The sequence below is a fragment of the Camelina sativa genome, chromosome 11 (genome assembly GCF_000633955.1).
Source record: "Camelina sativa cultivar DH55 chromosome 11, Cs, whole genome shotgun sequence".
Classification (NCBI taxonomy): Eukaryota; Viridiplantae; Streptophyta; class Magnoliopsida; order Brassicales; family Brassicaceae; genus Camelina; species Camelina sativa.
Window position 1 is genome coordinate 12,441,806 of NC_025695.1, and position 13,361 is coordinate 12,455,166.

Consider the following 13,361-nt stretch of genomic DNA (forward strand, 5'->3'; position numbering starts at 1 on the left):
TAACTCCTATCTTCGTCAAAACCATGTCATATCATCATCCCCACACCGCGTCAATCTCGAATTCGATGCTAATTCTCTTACCCACGAGCAAGCCATCACTGTGGTGGCTTCACTCGCGAGCGAAGCTGGTTCAATGGTGGCGCTTTGTTTCTTCTACTGGGCAGTGGGTTTCGAAAAGTTTCGACATTTCATGAGATTGTATCTCGTAACCGCTGATTCTTTGCTTGCTAATGGGAATTTGCAGAAAGCTCATGAGGTAATGCGATGTATGCTTAGAAATTTCTCGGAGATTGGGAGATTGAACGAGGCTGTTGGTATGGTTATGGATATGCAGAATCAGGGGTTAACACCTAGTGCTATAACTCTGAATTGTGTTCTTGAGATTGCGATTGAGTCGGGTTTGATGGAGTATGCAGAGAACGTGTTCGACGAAATGTCTGTGAGAGGAGTGTGTCCGGATTCTAGTTCTTTTAAGATTATGGTTATTGGTTGTTTTAGAGATGGTAAGATTCAGGAAGCTGATAGGTGGTTAAGTGGGATGATCCAAAGAGGTTTTATTCCTGATAACGCTACTTGTACTTTGATCCTCACTGCTCTGTGTGAGAATGGTTTAGTTAATAGAGCGATTTGGTATTTTCGTAAGATGATTGATTTAGGGTTTAAGCCAAACTTGATAAACTTTACGTCTTTGATTGATGGATTATGCAAGAAGGGAAGTATCAAGCAGGCTTTTGAGGTGTTAGAGGAGATGGTTAGATATGGTTGGAAGCCAAATGTGTATACACACACGGCTTTAATTGATGGGCTATGTAAAAGGGGGTGGACTGAGAAGGCGTTTAGGTTGTTCCTGAAGCTTGTTCGTAGTGATCATTACAAACCCAATGTACATACTTATACTTCGATGATTGGTGGGTATTGCAAAGAAGATAAGTTGAACCGTGCAGAGATGTTGTTTAGCAGAATGAAAGAGCAGGGTTTGTTTCCTAACGTTAACACATATACTACGCTCATCAATGGTCACTGTAAAGGTGGAAATTTTGATAGAGCATACGAGTTGATGAATTTGATGGGTGATGAAGGTTTTAGGCCAAATATTTATACGTATAATGCGGTTGTAGATAGTCTCTGTAAGAAATCAAGGGCGACTGAGGCATATGAGTTGCTGAATAAAGCATTTTCTCGTGGATTAGAAGCTGATGGGGTTACTTACACTATTCTTATTCAAGAACAGTGTAAGCAAAGTGACAATAAGCAAGCTCTTGCTTTCTTTTGTCGGATGAATAAGACTGGTTTTGAAGCTGATATGCGCCTGAACAACATATTGATAGCTGCATTTTGTAGGCAAAAGCAAATGAAGGAAAGCGAGAGGCTTTTTCAGTTAGTGGTGAGTCTTGGCTTGGTTCCAACTAAGGAGACATATACGTCTATGGTTAGCGGGTATTGTAAGGAAGGTGACATCGATCTGGCTTTGAGATATTTTCACAACATGAAGAGACATGGTTGCGTTCCTGATAGCTTCACTTATGGTTCACTAATAAGCGGTCTCTGCAAGAAGTCCATGGTAGATGAAGCTTGTAAGCTTTACGAAGCGATGATTGACAGAGGCTTGTCTCCTCCTGAGGTAACTCGGGTCACATTAGCATATGAGTATTGTAAGAGGAATGATTCAGCCAACGCAATGATCCTGCTTGAACCTTTAGATAAGAAACTGTGGATTAGAACTGTTAGGACACTTGTGAGAAAGTTGTGTAGCGAGAAGAAAGTCGGCGTGGCAGCTCTGTTCTTCCAGAAATTGTTGGAGAAAGATGGTACCGCTGATCGTGTCACCTTAGCTGCTTTCACTACAGCTTGTTCTGAGTCTGGTAAAAACAACCTTGTTGCTGATTTGACCGAGAGAATCTCCAGAGGAGTAGGCTAGAGAAGTGTTTCAATAGCTAATCCAAATTGTGGATCAAGAAACCGTGTTGAGGGAAGTACATGGACTGCTGTTGTTGCATTCTGAATGGAGGGTGGGATTTTGATTATTATCACCAAGACATGAGTGTGAAACTATCTGCCAAGATATTGAACAACACATACTTTTTGAGGGTGATTCGAGTATAAAATTGTCGAAAATTAAACCTTCACGAAATGTTTGATTGTGTTAGTTGATGATTAAGTTTTTATTAATGTAAAAGTACCAATCATTTGAGAAAGAAGTGGGTTTTCTAAAAGTTTTAAACAGGGACCTAGACACTAATGAGTAGCAAGATGTGAGCCTTATCTTTTTTATTACAGCAATTATGCAACGGTGTGTACTTTTTAAGAATTGAATTTTCCACTCTAAAGCATCCAAATGATCACAGGTGAGTCGGTTTAGTTGGGCGTGACAGAAGCAGTGACATAATCCGTCGCTATAGTTGACTCTGTAACCTTTGGGACTATGTGTATAAATAAACTGATCAGGTGAGTCTTTTACTTACATATCTCCTGGTTGATGTCTTATTCCACGATCATCAGCAACAACAGCTTGCTCTCTCTCGCTACAAGGTTCAGTACTCGTGGATCTCGTCTTCAGGTACACTTTTTTTCGAATTCCTAATTCCAATTTCTCTCTGTGCATATTTTCGTATTGGATACAGGTTTTTCTGGGTTTATTTTTGATCTGCGAATTGTTTCGATGATGCATCAAACTCTGAGAATTTCGAAAAAGTTTCGAACTTTTGATCTGTTTGGGTCCATATGCTATGAAGCGTATGATGCTCTGTTTTTGTTCATGAACCTCTTTTCCTCAAACTGATATGTGGCCTCTGCTTTTGATTTGTCAGAAGTGTACACTTTCAATGGCTCGATCTGCGGTTGATGAGACATCAGATTCAGGAGCTTTTCAAAGAACTGCATCAACAGTTCGAAACTTCGTTTCAAGAGACTCAAATTCTCAGTTTCCAGCTGAATCTGGTAGATACCATCTTTACATATCTTATGCTTGTCCATGGGCTTCTAGATGCATTTCATACTTGAAGATCAAAGGACTTGACGATGCAATAAGCTTCTCGGTGCGTAGACCCAACTCTTTAACACTTCTTATTGTCATGTAGAATCATACCTTTTCCTGAGCGTATTGATCGGATTGTTGTTTATTTGATTTCCATCAGTCTGTAAAACCCATTTGGGGAAGAACCAAAGAAACCGATGAGCATATGGGATGGGTCTTTCCGGGTTCAGGTACCGAGGTTCAAGGAGCTGATCCTGACCATCTTAATGGTGCAAAGAGTGTAAGAGAACTCTATGAGATTGCTAGCCCGAACTACACCGGGAAGTATACTGTTCCTGTAAGTCTTTTTTGGCTTCTCAATGTCTTTTAAGTCACTTTTAGTTGGAACTAGATGGAGTGAGTTGAGGTTTTTATGTCAGGTTCTGTGGGATAAGAAGCTCAAAACTGTTGTAAACAACGAGAGTGCAGAAATAATCCGGATGTTCAACACCGAGTTCAATCAAATTGCGGGAAATCCTGATCTCGACCTTTACCCTTCTCATCTCCAAGCAAAAATCGATGAAACCAATGAATGGATCTACAATGGGATAAATAACGGTGTCTATAGATGCGGGTTTGCAAAGAAACAAGAACCTTATGAGGAGGTACGTAAGTGTGGAAGCCATGAATACCTATCACCGTACATGCTAATTGATCACATGAGAATGTAAAAGTTTATGGTTCTTATATGTAGGCTGTTGAGCAAGTGTATGAAGCATTAGATAGATGCGAGGAGATTCTTGGAAAACACCGGTACATCTGTGGTAACACTTTGACTGAAACAGATATCAGATTGTTTGTCACCCTTATAAGATTTGACGAGGTAATTGATCCGAGTTTTCTGCTTTCAAACCAAGAAAAAGAAACACACAAATATTCAAACGAGCCTGTAAATGTTGAATGCAGGTTTATGCTGTCCACTTCAAATGCAACAAGAAACTCTTAAGGGAGTATCCGAATCTGTTCAACTACACGAAAGACATTTTCCAGATCCCCGGAATGAGTAGCACGGTGAACATGAATCACATTAAGCAGCATTACTATGGAAGCCACCCGTCAATTAACCCTTTCGGGATCATCCCTCATGGACCAAACATCGATTACACTTCGCCACATGATCGACACAGATTCTCCAAATGAAAAACATCTCATCAAAGATTTAAATAATCTTTGACATGTGAGTTGAGTTCTGCTTTCGGAAAGTTCAAAACCATCTTTACCAAATAATAATAAGTCGTGTCTTTAACCTTGCAAGTGATGTAAAGTTCTATGTTTTGAGATAAAAAAAAAAAGCTTTCTGTTTTATATGTTACAGTTTGGGTGAAAATAATGTTTTTTTGAAGTCTCAACAAAATCTTCATGGGATCTTTTAAAAATCCAAAATTGGACTGTAGCCAACTTGGAGTTCTCTCCTGAAAATTCTGGGGTCTTTTAAAAACTAATTATACTTAAGGGGCTGTTTTGCTATTAAATAAACCAAACCCTATTCATATATAGTTTCACTAGTTTAATCGCAGCTTTCACAAAATCATTACTAAGAACATTCAAGTCGAACAACCGGAGAAGAGGAAGAGGAAGAGGAAGAAGAAGACTAAGAACTCGTCTCCTTCTTCTTCTTCACCTCCATCGTCGTCGTTATCTCCGTCTTTATCTTCACTCCCAGATGAAATCGTGGTGAATTGCTTAGCAAGGATCTCGAAGTCGTACTACCCGACACTCTCGCTCGTTTCCAAAAGCTTCCGTTCAATTCTCTCTTCGACCGAGCTCTACGCAGCTCGATCTCAACTCGGAATCACCGAGCAGTGTCTCTATGTCTCTGCATCAGAGCATGGTTGTCACTTTATCGAATGGTTTAGACTTTGGATTAACCCTAATCGAACCCTACCCGACTCCATGACTAAGAATATGAGGAAAAAGAAGAAGAAAACAGTCGAACACTCGTTTGTATCGATTCCGTCTCCATATCTTTCTTCTCTGTCTTTCGATTCTGTTGGTTCAGAGATTTATTTCATCGGCGGACGGGTCGAAAATGGAGGACAGTGGTCACCGTCCAGAGCTGTGCGGGTCCTCGATTGTCGCAGTCAAACTTGGCGTGTTGCCCCTAGCATGATCTTACCCCGGATGTTTTCCAGTACATGTGTCTACGATGGAAAAATCTATGTAATGGGAGGTAGCCACGGGTTAGATAATGAATCATGGGCGGAAGTATTTGATACAAAGACTTTGACTTGGGCATGCCTCCCCGATCCGGGTACTGAGGTACGCAAGTTGTACATTTTTAGAAACACAGAGATCGACGGAAAGCTTTACTTTGGCAGTAGAGAAGATATGTATGCTTATGACACAAAGCAAGGTAAATGGGAATGCGGTAAAGGCTTGGTTGCAACGTTTCCGATGTCAGAATGTGTGATAGAGAATGTATCCTACTCCTATGGTCTAGAAGGCAACGGGTGCTGGTGGTATGACATTAAGTCTGAGAAGTGAAAGGGTTAGAGTCACTAAATGACAAGTACAAGAGGAATGGTGGCAAAAATGGTCGTATAACTAAAGTAGTTAGCACTGGTGGGAAACTCTTGCTTCTTTGGGAAGAATGTACGAACTTCAACACCAATCATAGGAAGAAGATTTGGTGTGTGGAAATTGGCTTGGAAGCGCGTGATGGAGGTGAGGTTTGGGGAAATGTTGAGTGGGTTGATGTTGTGCGTAGTGTCCCCACATCATATCAATTCTTGCGTTGTCTTGTTGTCTCGGTTTGACTTGTATCCAAGGTATGTTCAGTCGTTTTGATATTTTTTTGGAATATAACATCAGTTTGCAAGTTCCAATTAAAAAAAAAAATCTGCATACATAATATAGGGAGACATAGTGTAGTTCATGCGTCTTTTGCCAAAGTTCGAGCTAAGAAAGTGTATTTTCTATATATATAATACTAGTAGTCACTCCGTGCGTAGCACGGATTTATTTTATATTGTTTTAGATATCTTTTGTAATTTTGGAGATTGTTAGTTAAAACAATATTAATTAAATAAAAATATTATGTAAGATTTGAGATATAAGGGTTAGTAAAATGTGTATCTTTCTATTTATAAGAGAAATTGTAGTTAAGAGCATATGGAAAAATTATTATTTAATTGGATAAGAAATAAACTAATCTTTATATCAATTAAGTAAATGTAATTTATACTTTCTCTGGTTTTTTACTTGTCGTTTAATGTTTCCTCACACAAACTTAAAAAAACTATTATATTGTCGGTTTTACCTTTTTATTACTATATTTTTTATAAATATTTTGACACTGTGGGGTAGTGTCGGTCGACACCAAGGCCAGTGTCGGTCGACACTTGGCTGGTGTCGGTCGACACTTGGCTGGTGTCGGTCGACACCTCCCTTCCAGCGAGATGATGTTTGATTTCCTGTTTTGTATGTCTTGTTTGTTGATTGTTTGGAACATTGGTATCACTGTTGCTTGTGTGTATAGCCCAATAGATGGGAGGATTGCCTCACTGAGTGTTTATCAAATACTCATGCATCTCAATATGTGTTTGTGGTGCAGGTAAAGGCAAAGTGTGATCGTGGAATCAAGGTGATGAAGAGGAGGATGTTCTAGGGAAGTCGATTGTATGTTGTCTGGCGTTGCTAGGTTGCTAGAGTTGGGTCTTTAGAAACATTGTTAGGTTGTCGGTTTCATGTTTCCTAATGTTTGATTATTGGATTGTTGTTATGGATTATTATTGGTTATTTTATTATTGGATATTTATTAGTATTGTTATTTCCGTTGTTGATTGTGGTTGTGGATAGGTGGCTAGTGGATATGGGACCACTAGTTGTAGTTGATATTATATTTATATTTATTATTTATTAATTTAAAAAATAAACGGGTCGGGTCATTTCAAAATAGGAAAGTTAACAAAAATGTGTCAGGTTTATAGAAATACATTACTGTAAATTAATAACTAAATTGTCTATTTTTTTAAATATATATTCAAGAGTTATATATTATAAATATAAATCTATAGACAGGCATCTTAGCTAATCAAATCATGAATTTAAATATATATTCACTTCTCTCTTTAAATAGAAACATATATAGTTTCATCTTTATTTAAAAACATATATATATATATATATATATATATTCAATTATCATTTAGTTATTTAGAAATTATATATTAAAATATATTTTAGTTTATTTTAAATGGATTGAAAATGAAATAAAATAATGTAATATCAAGATCATGTGAATTACTTATATTAAAGTGTGGAAATAAAACAGCAAATTATTACTTGACATTATCCTTAAACTATTTGATCATCAAATTATTTGTTACACTAAAAATTAAAAGAAACAAAATGACACTTGTGAAAGAAGGGAACATCATATGACAATCTTTTGTAGCTTTCCAAAAGAAAACTTTACCTTATTATTAGATGATATAATATAGTAAGGTTTATTTCAACTCTTACTCTAAGAATCTGACTCCCAACATAATTATGTATTAAAAATATTTTAAAATCAAATACACATGAAATTATATATTTTCTTTTATAATTATTTTAAAACGATTGCATAAATCATAAAAAGATGAACAATGTAAAGATAATTTACATTTGTGGAAAAAATATTCAATTTTAAAGTTAGGAACTTCCCAAAAACGGATGATCCGAACAATGATACTATTGTTACCTGTGTTTTGTTGTTTGTTGGAGATTGAATCGAGGATAGAATAGAAAGTAAATGTTTTAGTTTTCACAATAGTATGAAAGAGGATGTGCTTGTATAGTTTTAGGTTGTTTTTAGAAAACTAAACTTTATACAATGTTTCAGCCTTTTAGAGAGAGAGAAGAGATTGAAATCAAATATTAATAATCATAAATTCGCAAGTGTTTCAAAATAATAAGTTAAAAATGAGAAGTTCTGTAAACAAAAATGAAAACTGAGGAAAATAGTGGGTATATATAAGACAATGCATAAAATGATGGTATTCTTTAAAATCAAACCTATGTAATTATGTTCATACACCATAGAACCTAAAACAAAATACTGATCAACCCAAATAAAAATAGAAAATGGTTTCATACTTTTAAAGTAAAAACTGAAACCAAATTAATTTATGATAGACTAATTTAAAAATATAGAAGATTTTATAATATATATAAGATAATTGTTGTATAGTTTGCTTTTTGAAATTTTTTCAACATTGTTACAAAAATATATTCCTTCCATTTTTAGTTTTAGCATATAATATATTTCATAATGAAATCATACACCATAGAACCTAAAAAAAATACTGATCAACCCAACTGAAAAATATAAACTGATACCAAATAAAAATAGAAAATGGTTTCATACTTTTAAAGTTGAAATTGTTGGGGCTGATAAAAAAATACTGAGTATTTTAAAGTAGAAATTGTTAGATTCAAACATAGAAATTAGACCTAAGAATTCAAACTTATAAATTTAATTTAATGTTGGTATAATTCCGAGATGAAACCAACGACAACTAATAAAAGGTAGGTCTAGATTATTGGGGCTGCATTTGTTTATGATTAAAGAAGAGAGGAAGAAAATGTTGATGATTTTTTTTTTTTTTGGTTTTATTGGCTTGTAGTTAATTAGGTCCAAACTATTGTTAATTAGGTCCAAAAAAAGTACAGGTGTCAGAAATATAGTAAGTTAAGTGTCATCTCCTTAGCAAAAATTGAAAAAAACCTTCTCATATTATATAAGATATGTTTGTGCGTATAACATGAATATACCAGTTGGAGAAGGGAGAAGGAAGCAGAGGCAAAAGGAGCACAAGATGATATGACTGCCGAGTTAAATATGTTTTGAGGAAAGAAAAAGCTACTTCTAAAAATTGAAACTTGTTATCTTTATTTCAGTGACATTGAAACTTGGAAGCTCATGTAAGAAATTAGCAAAAACATTATAATATTAGAGCTTCTCACTGCGGAGTTGAGCGCCATAACCGTAATAGGGGTTTCTGTGATCAAAAACAAAAGTAGAAAACAAAATAGTAAAAAGCAAAATTGGATTGTATAGCCATCTTGGAATCTCCTAAATACATCAGCGTTTTTTTTTTAAATTATTTATAATTAGGGGTTGTCTTGCTATTGAATAAACCAAAACCTATAAATATAGTTTCTCTAATCTAATACAGTTCCACAAAATCATCCGTGTAGCTATGAACATCCAAGTAGAACTACCGGAGAAGAAGAGGAAGAGGAAGAGGACGAAGAAGACTAAGAATCCGTCTCCTTCTTCTTTACCACCTCCGTCTTTTTTTTCCTCCCAGTCCCATACACTACAAGAAAATATGCGGTTAGCGACTACACTGTTAGTCGCTTTGTAGTCGTAAAAACTGTGTTTACGACCAAATAGCGACTAACTCAAGCAGTCGGAGATCGAGAATCGCTAATTAATGTAGTCATATTTATAGTCGCCTTTAGCGACTACTGTACGACCAAAAAATGTAGTCGTTATATGGTCATGAAATAGTCGTCTTGTAGTCGTTAAATAGTGTCTGTTTTACGACTATAGTGTGATTAATTAGTAACTGAGTGTTTATAGTCGCTATATAGTCACTTACCGTAGTGACTATTTAGAAACTACATTACGACTATTTGGCCACTGATGTTGATTTCAGAAACTGTATGTTACGACTATTTAGCCACTGATGTTGATTTCAGAATTTGAAAGTTTCATATACTAATTTCCCATTATCCTCTTCTTTTCATTCCCATTATCCTCTTCTTTTCATTCTTGTATACCAATTTTAATTGAAAGATTCGAATTTGGAAAGACATAATATCGAAATATTGAAATACACAACATGTTCAAGTTACAAATCAAAAAAGGTCATAAACACAATCTGAAAGTGGCAATGAGTTCATACAAAAGAGCGAGAGATAGAGTTCATCCGAGTAGAGTGAGATAGAGTTCATCCGAAAAGAGTGAGATTGAGTTCATCCAAAAAGAGTTAAGACATAGAAGAAACCTATTAAGCAGCGGTTGATGGAGTTGGAGTTGCATCATCTTGGGGAAGAGGTTTTGTGGTTGTCTGTTTGCTAGCAACGAAATTCTGAAACCGCGGATCACATTCCCTCAGAAACTCCTCGACGATGGAGAGATGGTCAATCTTGTCCTTCTAGGCAGCAATAACCTTGGATTGCTCAGCTTCACGCACAGCTGTTTCTGCATCACGCCTCTGTAGTTGAGCAGCCTGTTCTTCTATCATGCGTTGAGCTTCCTTCAACTGTTCTTGGAGAGCCACAAAGGTAGAAGAGCCACATGCTTGCTTATGCTTTCCATTGACAAGGCAGTCCTTGAGGCTTCCAACTCCATAAGGTGTTCCTATTGTATCTTTCTCATTGGACTTGAAAATAAGAGAAAAGTTAAGATTAGAGGATGACAAATTAAACTACAAGACTATAAATGTGTATTGTTTTTTTTTAAAAGAAACCTGTAGGAAAATTTCTGTATATTCTTCTGTTGTGAGGTTCCCGTGGCCGTGATTCTCCATCTGACACAGCAAAAGACTCTGCCTCGAGCTGAGACAACCTCTCTTGAACAGTCTTCTCATAAGTTTCTGCAATCTTCTCTGCCTTCCGATCAACATATGTACCATCAGGCTTTGTATGTGCCTTGATAAAAACCTCACCAAGTCGGACTTCTCTTCCCAATTCCTCAACCTGCAATGTTAGCAAAGAAACAGAGATTAACTAAAACAAATAACAGCTATGTAAGAATTGAAAGTGGCAAAAATAACAGCTACTTAACCATTTCGTCTTGAAGCTGTCGATACGACTTTGGCCCTGAGAGGTGGACGTGAGGACCTAGGCCGTTACGGTCAGACATACGGGCATCAGAGTAGGTTTTACTCCTTTGTTGTGCTTCTTCAGTGTCCCAGTAATCCTCCATCGTAATCCAGAGAGTGTCGCCAATCCAGTTTGGTTGAACTCGACTAGTCCTCACAGTGCTAACCATGTCTTTGATCCGCTTTTGACAGATTTCCTCAAAGTAAGCTTGAACAGTCCCGATTATCAAAGGATCCCAGGTGTGGGTTTTCTAGAAAAAAAAAGGAGCTATTGTGAGTGAAAAGAACACATGTAAAGCTATGTATGAAGGCTATGTATGAAAGCTATGTAAAAAGAAGCTATCCTTACCGCGAACTCAAGGAAGTATCTCTCTTGTTTGTCCCGCGGCACACATGTCCAGCTGTAGAAGGGACCTTCGAATTTGTTTTGAAGAATTTTAGTAATCTTCCGAACAAGTTTCGATCCTTTGTCACGAGTAAACCTCCATACACATGAACCAATAAAATAAGTAAGCAGGTTACTTAGAAGCAAATAATGGACAAACCAAAAGAAATGAGATCAATACAAGAGAAGACCACAATCATTGCTATTCGCATAAGACAAAAAAACACCATTGCTATTCCTATAAGACAAGACCACAATCATAAAACACCATTGCTATTTGTATAAGCCAACACCAAAATCATAAAACACCATTGCTATTCGTATAAGCCAACACCGTTGCTATTATTTTAAGCCAACACCACAATAATAAAACACCATTGCTATTCGTATAAGACAACACCACAATCATTACAATACATTGACTATTCGTATAAAACATGTGAAGAGGAAAATCATACCATTGGGTGTTCGGTACGGGTGTGGGAGAGAGGACGGTGGTGAACTTATCCCTGTCTGGAACCACAAGCAGTGAATTTAGAGCACGCAACACGTCCGCCTGTAGTTCGGGCAACACCGGAGAAGATTCTTCTTCGAAGTTGTTCCCTTGAGACGATGGATGCGATGGATGCTCCTGACTTCTGGCCTGACTTCTCGCCTGACTTCTCGCCTGAGTTTGAGAGGATCGAACTGGAGAAGGCGGAGAGACATCCCGACTTCTGGCCTGAGTCCGTGGATTGAAGTGGACTTCTTCTGAAGGAGTGCGGTGTAGCTCGGGTGGAGGTGGATGTGTAAATGAGTTCTGAAAAAGTTGTTGCAGTGGAGGATAGTTCCGGATCTGGGCTGATGACTGTCGTTGCAAACCGCCGAGTTGTTCTTCAGGCGTCTGCAGAGGAGGAGGATCTTGTACCGCCGACGTGAAGTTGTACTGAGTGGGCAGAGTATTAGGCCGTCGATTTGGTGTTGCCCCCATCGCTCTCTGAGTAACGTTAGGAGCAACCTTCCTCTTCTTCCCTCGATTCGGCATTACGGTGGTGATTGAGACTGATAGATTCGAAGAGACAGAGAACGAGAGAGGTAAGGAGAGATGTTTCGAGAGAGTAGGGTTTGAGAGAGAGTTACGAGAGAGGCGATAGAGTTCGAGAGGGTGTGAGACTAAGGTTTTTAGGTTATGTAGTGGGTTAATGGGCCAAGTTTAGGAATTTGTAGGCCTAATTAGTTAATTAGATAGTGAGTTTGGGCCTTAATTAGTCCAATTGTAAACATTTAAATGATTAAGGTAGAAATTATAGTAATAAAATTAATTTATTATTTTCTAAAAATTATAATTACAAATTTAAATTATTTAAGTACTTATTAATCATTAATGAAAATTAGTTTAAATTACAGATTATAAATATAATTTATTTGGGTTTAAATATTGAAACAAAAAAGAAATAACAGTTGGAATGAAGAAGACAAATGGGTGCAATTTGTTTTTAAAGACTAAACCTATGCCACTAATAGGCGACTACTTAATAACAGTTGGTACACCAACCCCCACATGAAAAACACGTTTTTTTAACTGTCTTTTATGACTATTTGGCGACTACGGGGTGACTATTTAATGACTCGCCGAATAAATCGCACAATAGTTGCTAATTTGACGACTATAGTACGACTATCAACTGTGGTTGGTAAGGTAGTGATTCAGTAGCGACTAAATTACTGTAGTCACAACGTAGTCGTAAAGTAGTCACTATTTGGTCGTTATTTTTGGTGACTACAAATGTAGTCGCTAATCGACTGTTTTCTTGTAGTGATACTATGTCCTTGTGAATTGCTTAGCCAGGGTCTCGTGTTCGTACTACCCAACGCTCTCAATCTTTTCCAAAAGCTTCCGTTCAATTCTCTCTTCCGCCGACCTCAAAGCAGCTCGATCCCACCTCGGAAACACCGAACAGTGTCTCTACGTCTCTCTATACGACAGCAGTTTTCACACTCACCAATATTTTAGACTTTTGCTTAACTCTAATGGAATCCTATACGATTTGCCAAAGTTGGAGATAACGAAGTGTTTTTTTTTCCCGTTACATATGACTGTATCATTTGGAGAAAGGAGTAGAAAGCAGAGTCAAAAAGAGAACAACAAGAGATTTGATTAGTTAAG

At 37.1% G+C, this 13,361-nt stretch overlaps 3 protein-coding genes and 1 pseudogene across 4 annotated transcripts in view; 3 read left to right on the top strand and 1 right to left on the bottom strand.

The window, feature by feature from the left end:
- LOC104723051 (pentatricopeptide repeat-containing protein At4g19890) overlaps positions 1-2,221 on the top strand; it is a 3,311-nt gene extending 1,090 nt beyond the window's left edge. Inside the window, exon 2 of one of the 2 annotated variants that reach the window (XM_010441346.2) lies at positions 728-2,221. In XM_010441346.2, the coding sequence (XP_010439648.1) occupies positions 728-1,918 (1,191 nt within the window). In that variant the 3' untranslated portion in view covers positions 1,919-2,221. Of the gene's footprint in view, positions 1-256 lie in introns of both variants that reach the window. The other variant, XM_010441347.2, reaches the window with a different exon arrangement.
- LOC104723050 (glutathionyl-hydroquinone reductase YqjG-like) lies at positions 2,320-4,320 on the top strand. Its single transcript, XM_010441343.2, has 6 exons — positions 2,320-2,557; positions 2,808-3,035; positions 3,135-3,311; positions 3,394-3,618; positions 3,708-3,836; positions 3,920-4,320. Exons 1-6 carry the CDS (start codon positions 2,477-2,479, stop codon positions 4,151-4,153), a joined length of 1,074 nt encoding a protein of 357 aa, XP_010439645.1. The 5' UTR covers positions 2,320-2,476; the 3' UTR covers positions 4,154-4,320.
- LOC104727900 lies at positions 4,373-6,607 on the top strand (annotated as a pseudogene).
- On the bottom strand, positions 10,162-11,748 carry LOC104727901. Its single transcript, XM_010446961.2, has 4 exons — positions 11,674-11,748; positions 10,794-11,312; positions 10,477-10,705; positions 10,162-10,376 (listed from the first exon to the last, which is right to left on the bottom strand). The coding sequence occupies exons 2-4, from the start codon at positions 10,998-11,000 to the stop codon at positions 10,162-10,164; spliced, it is 651 nt and encodes a 216-aa protein (XP_010445263.1). The 5' UTR covers positions 11,001-11,312; positions 11,674-11,748.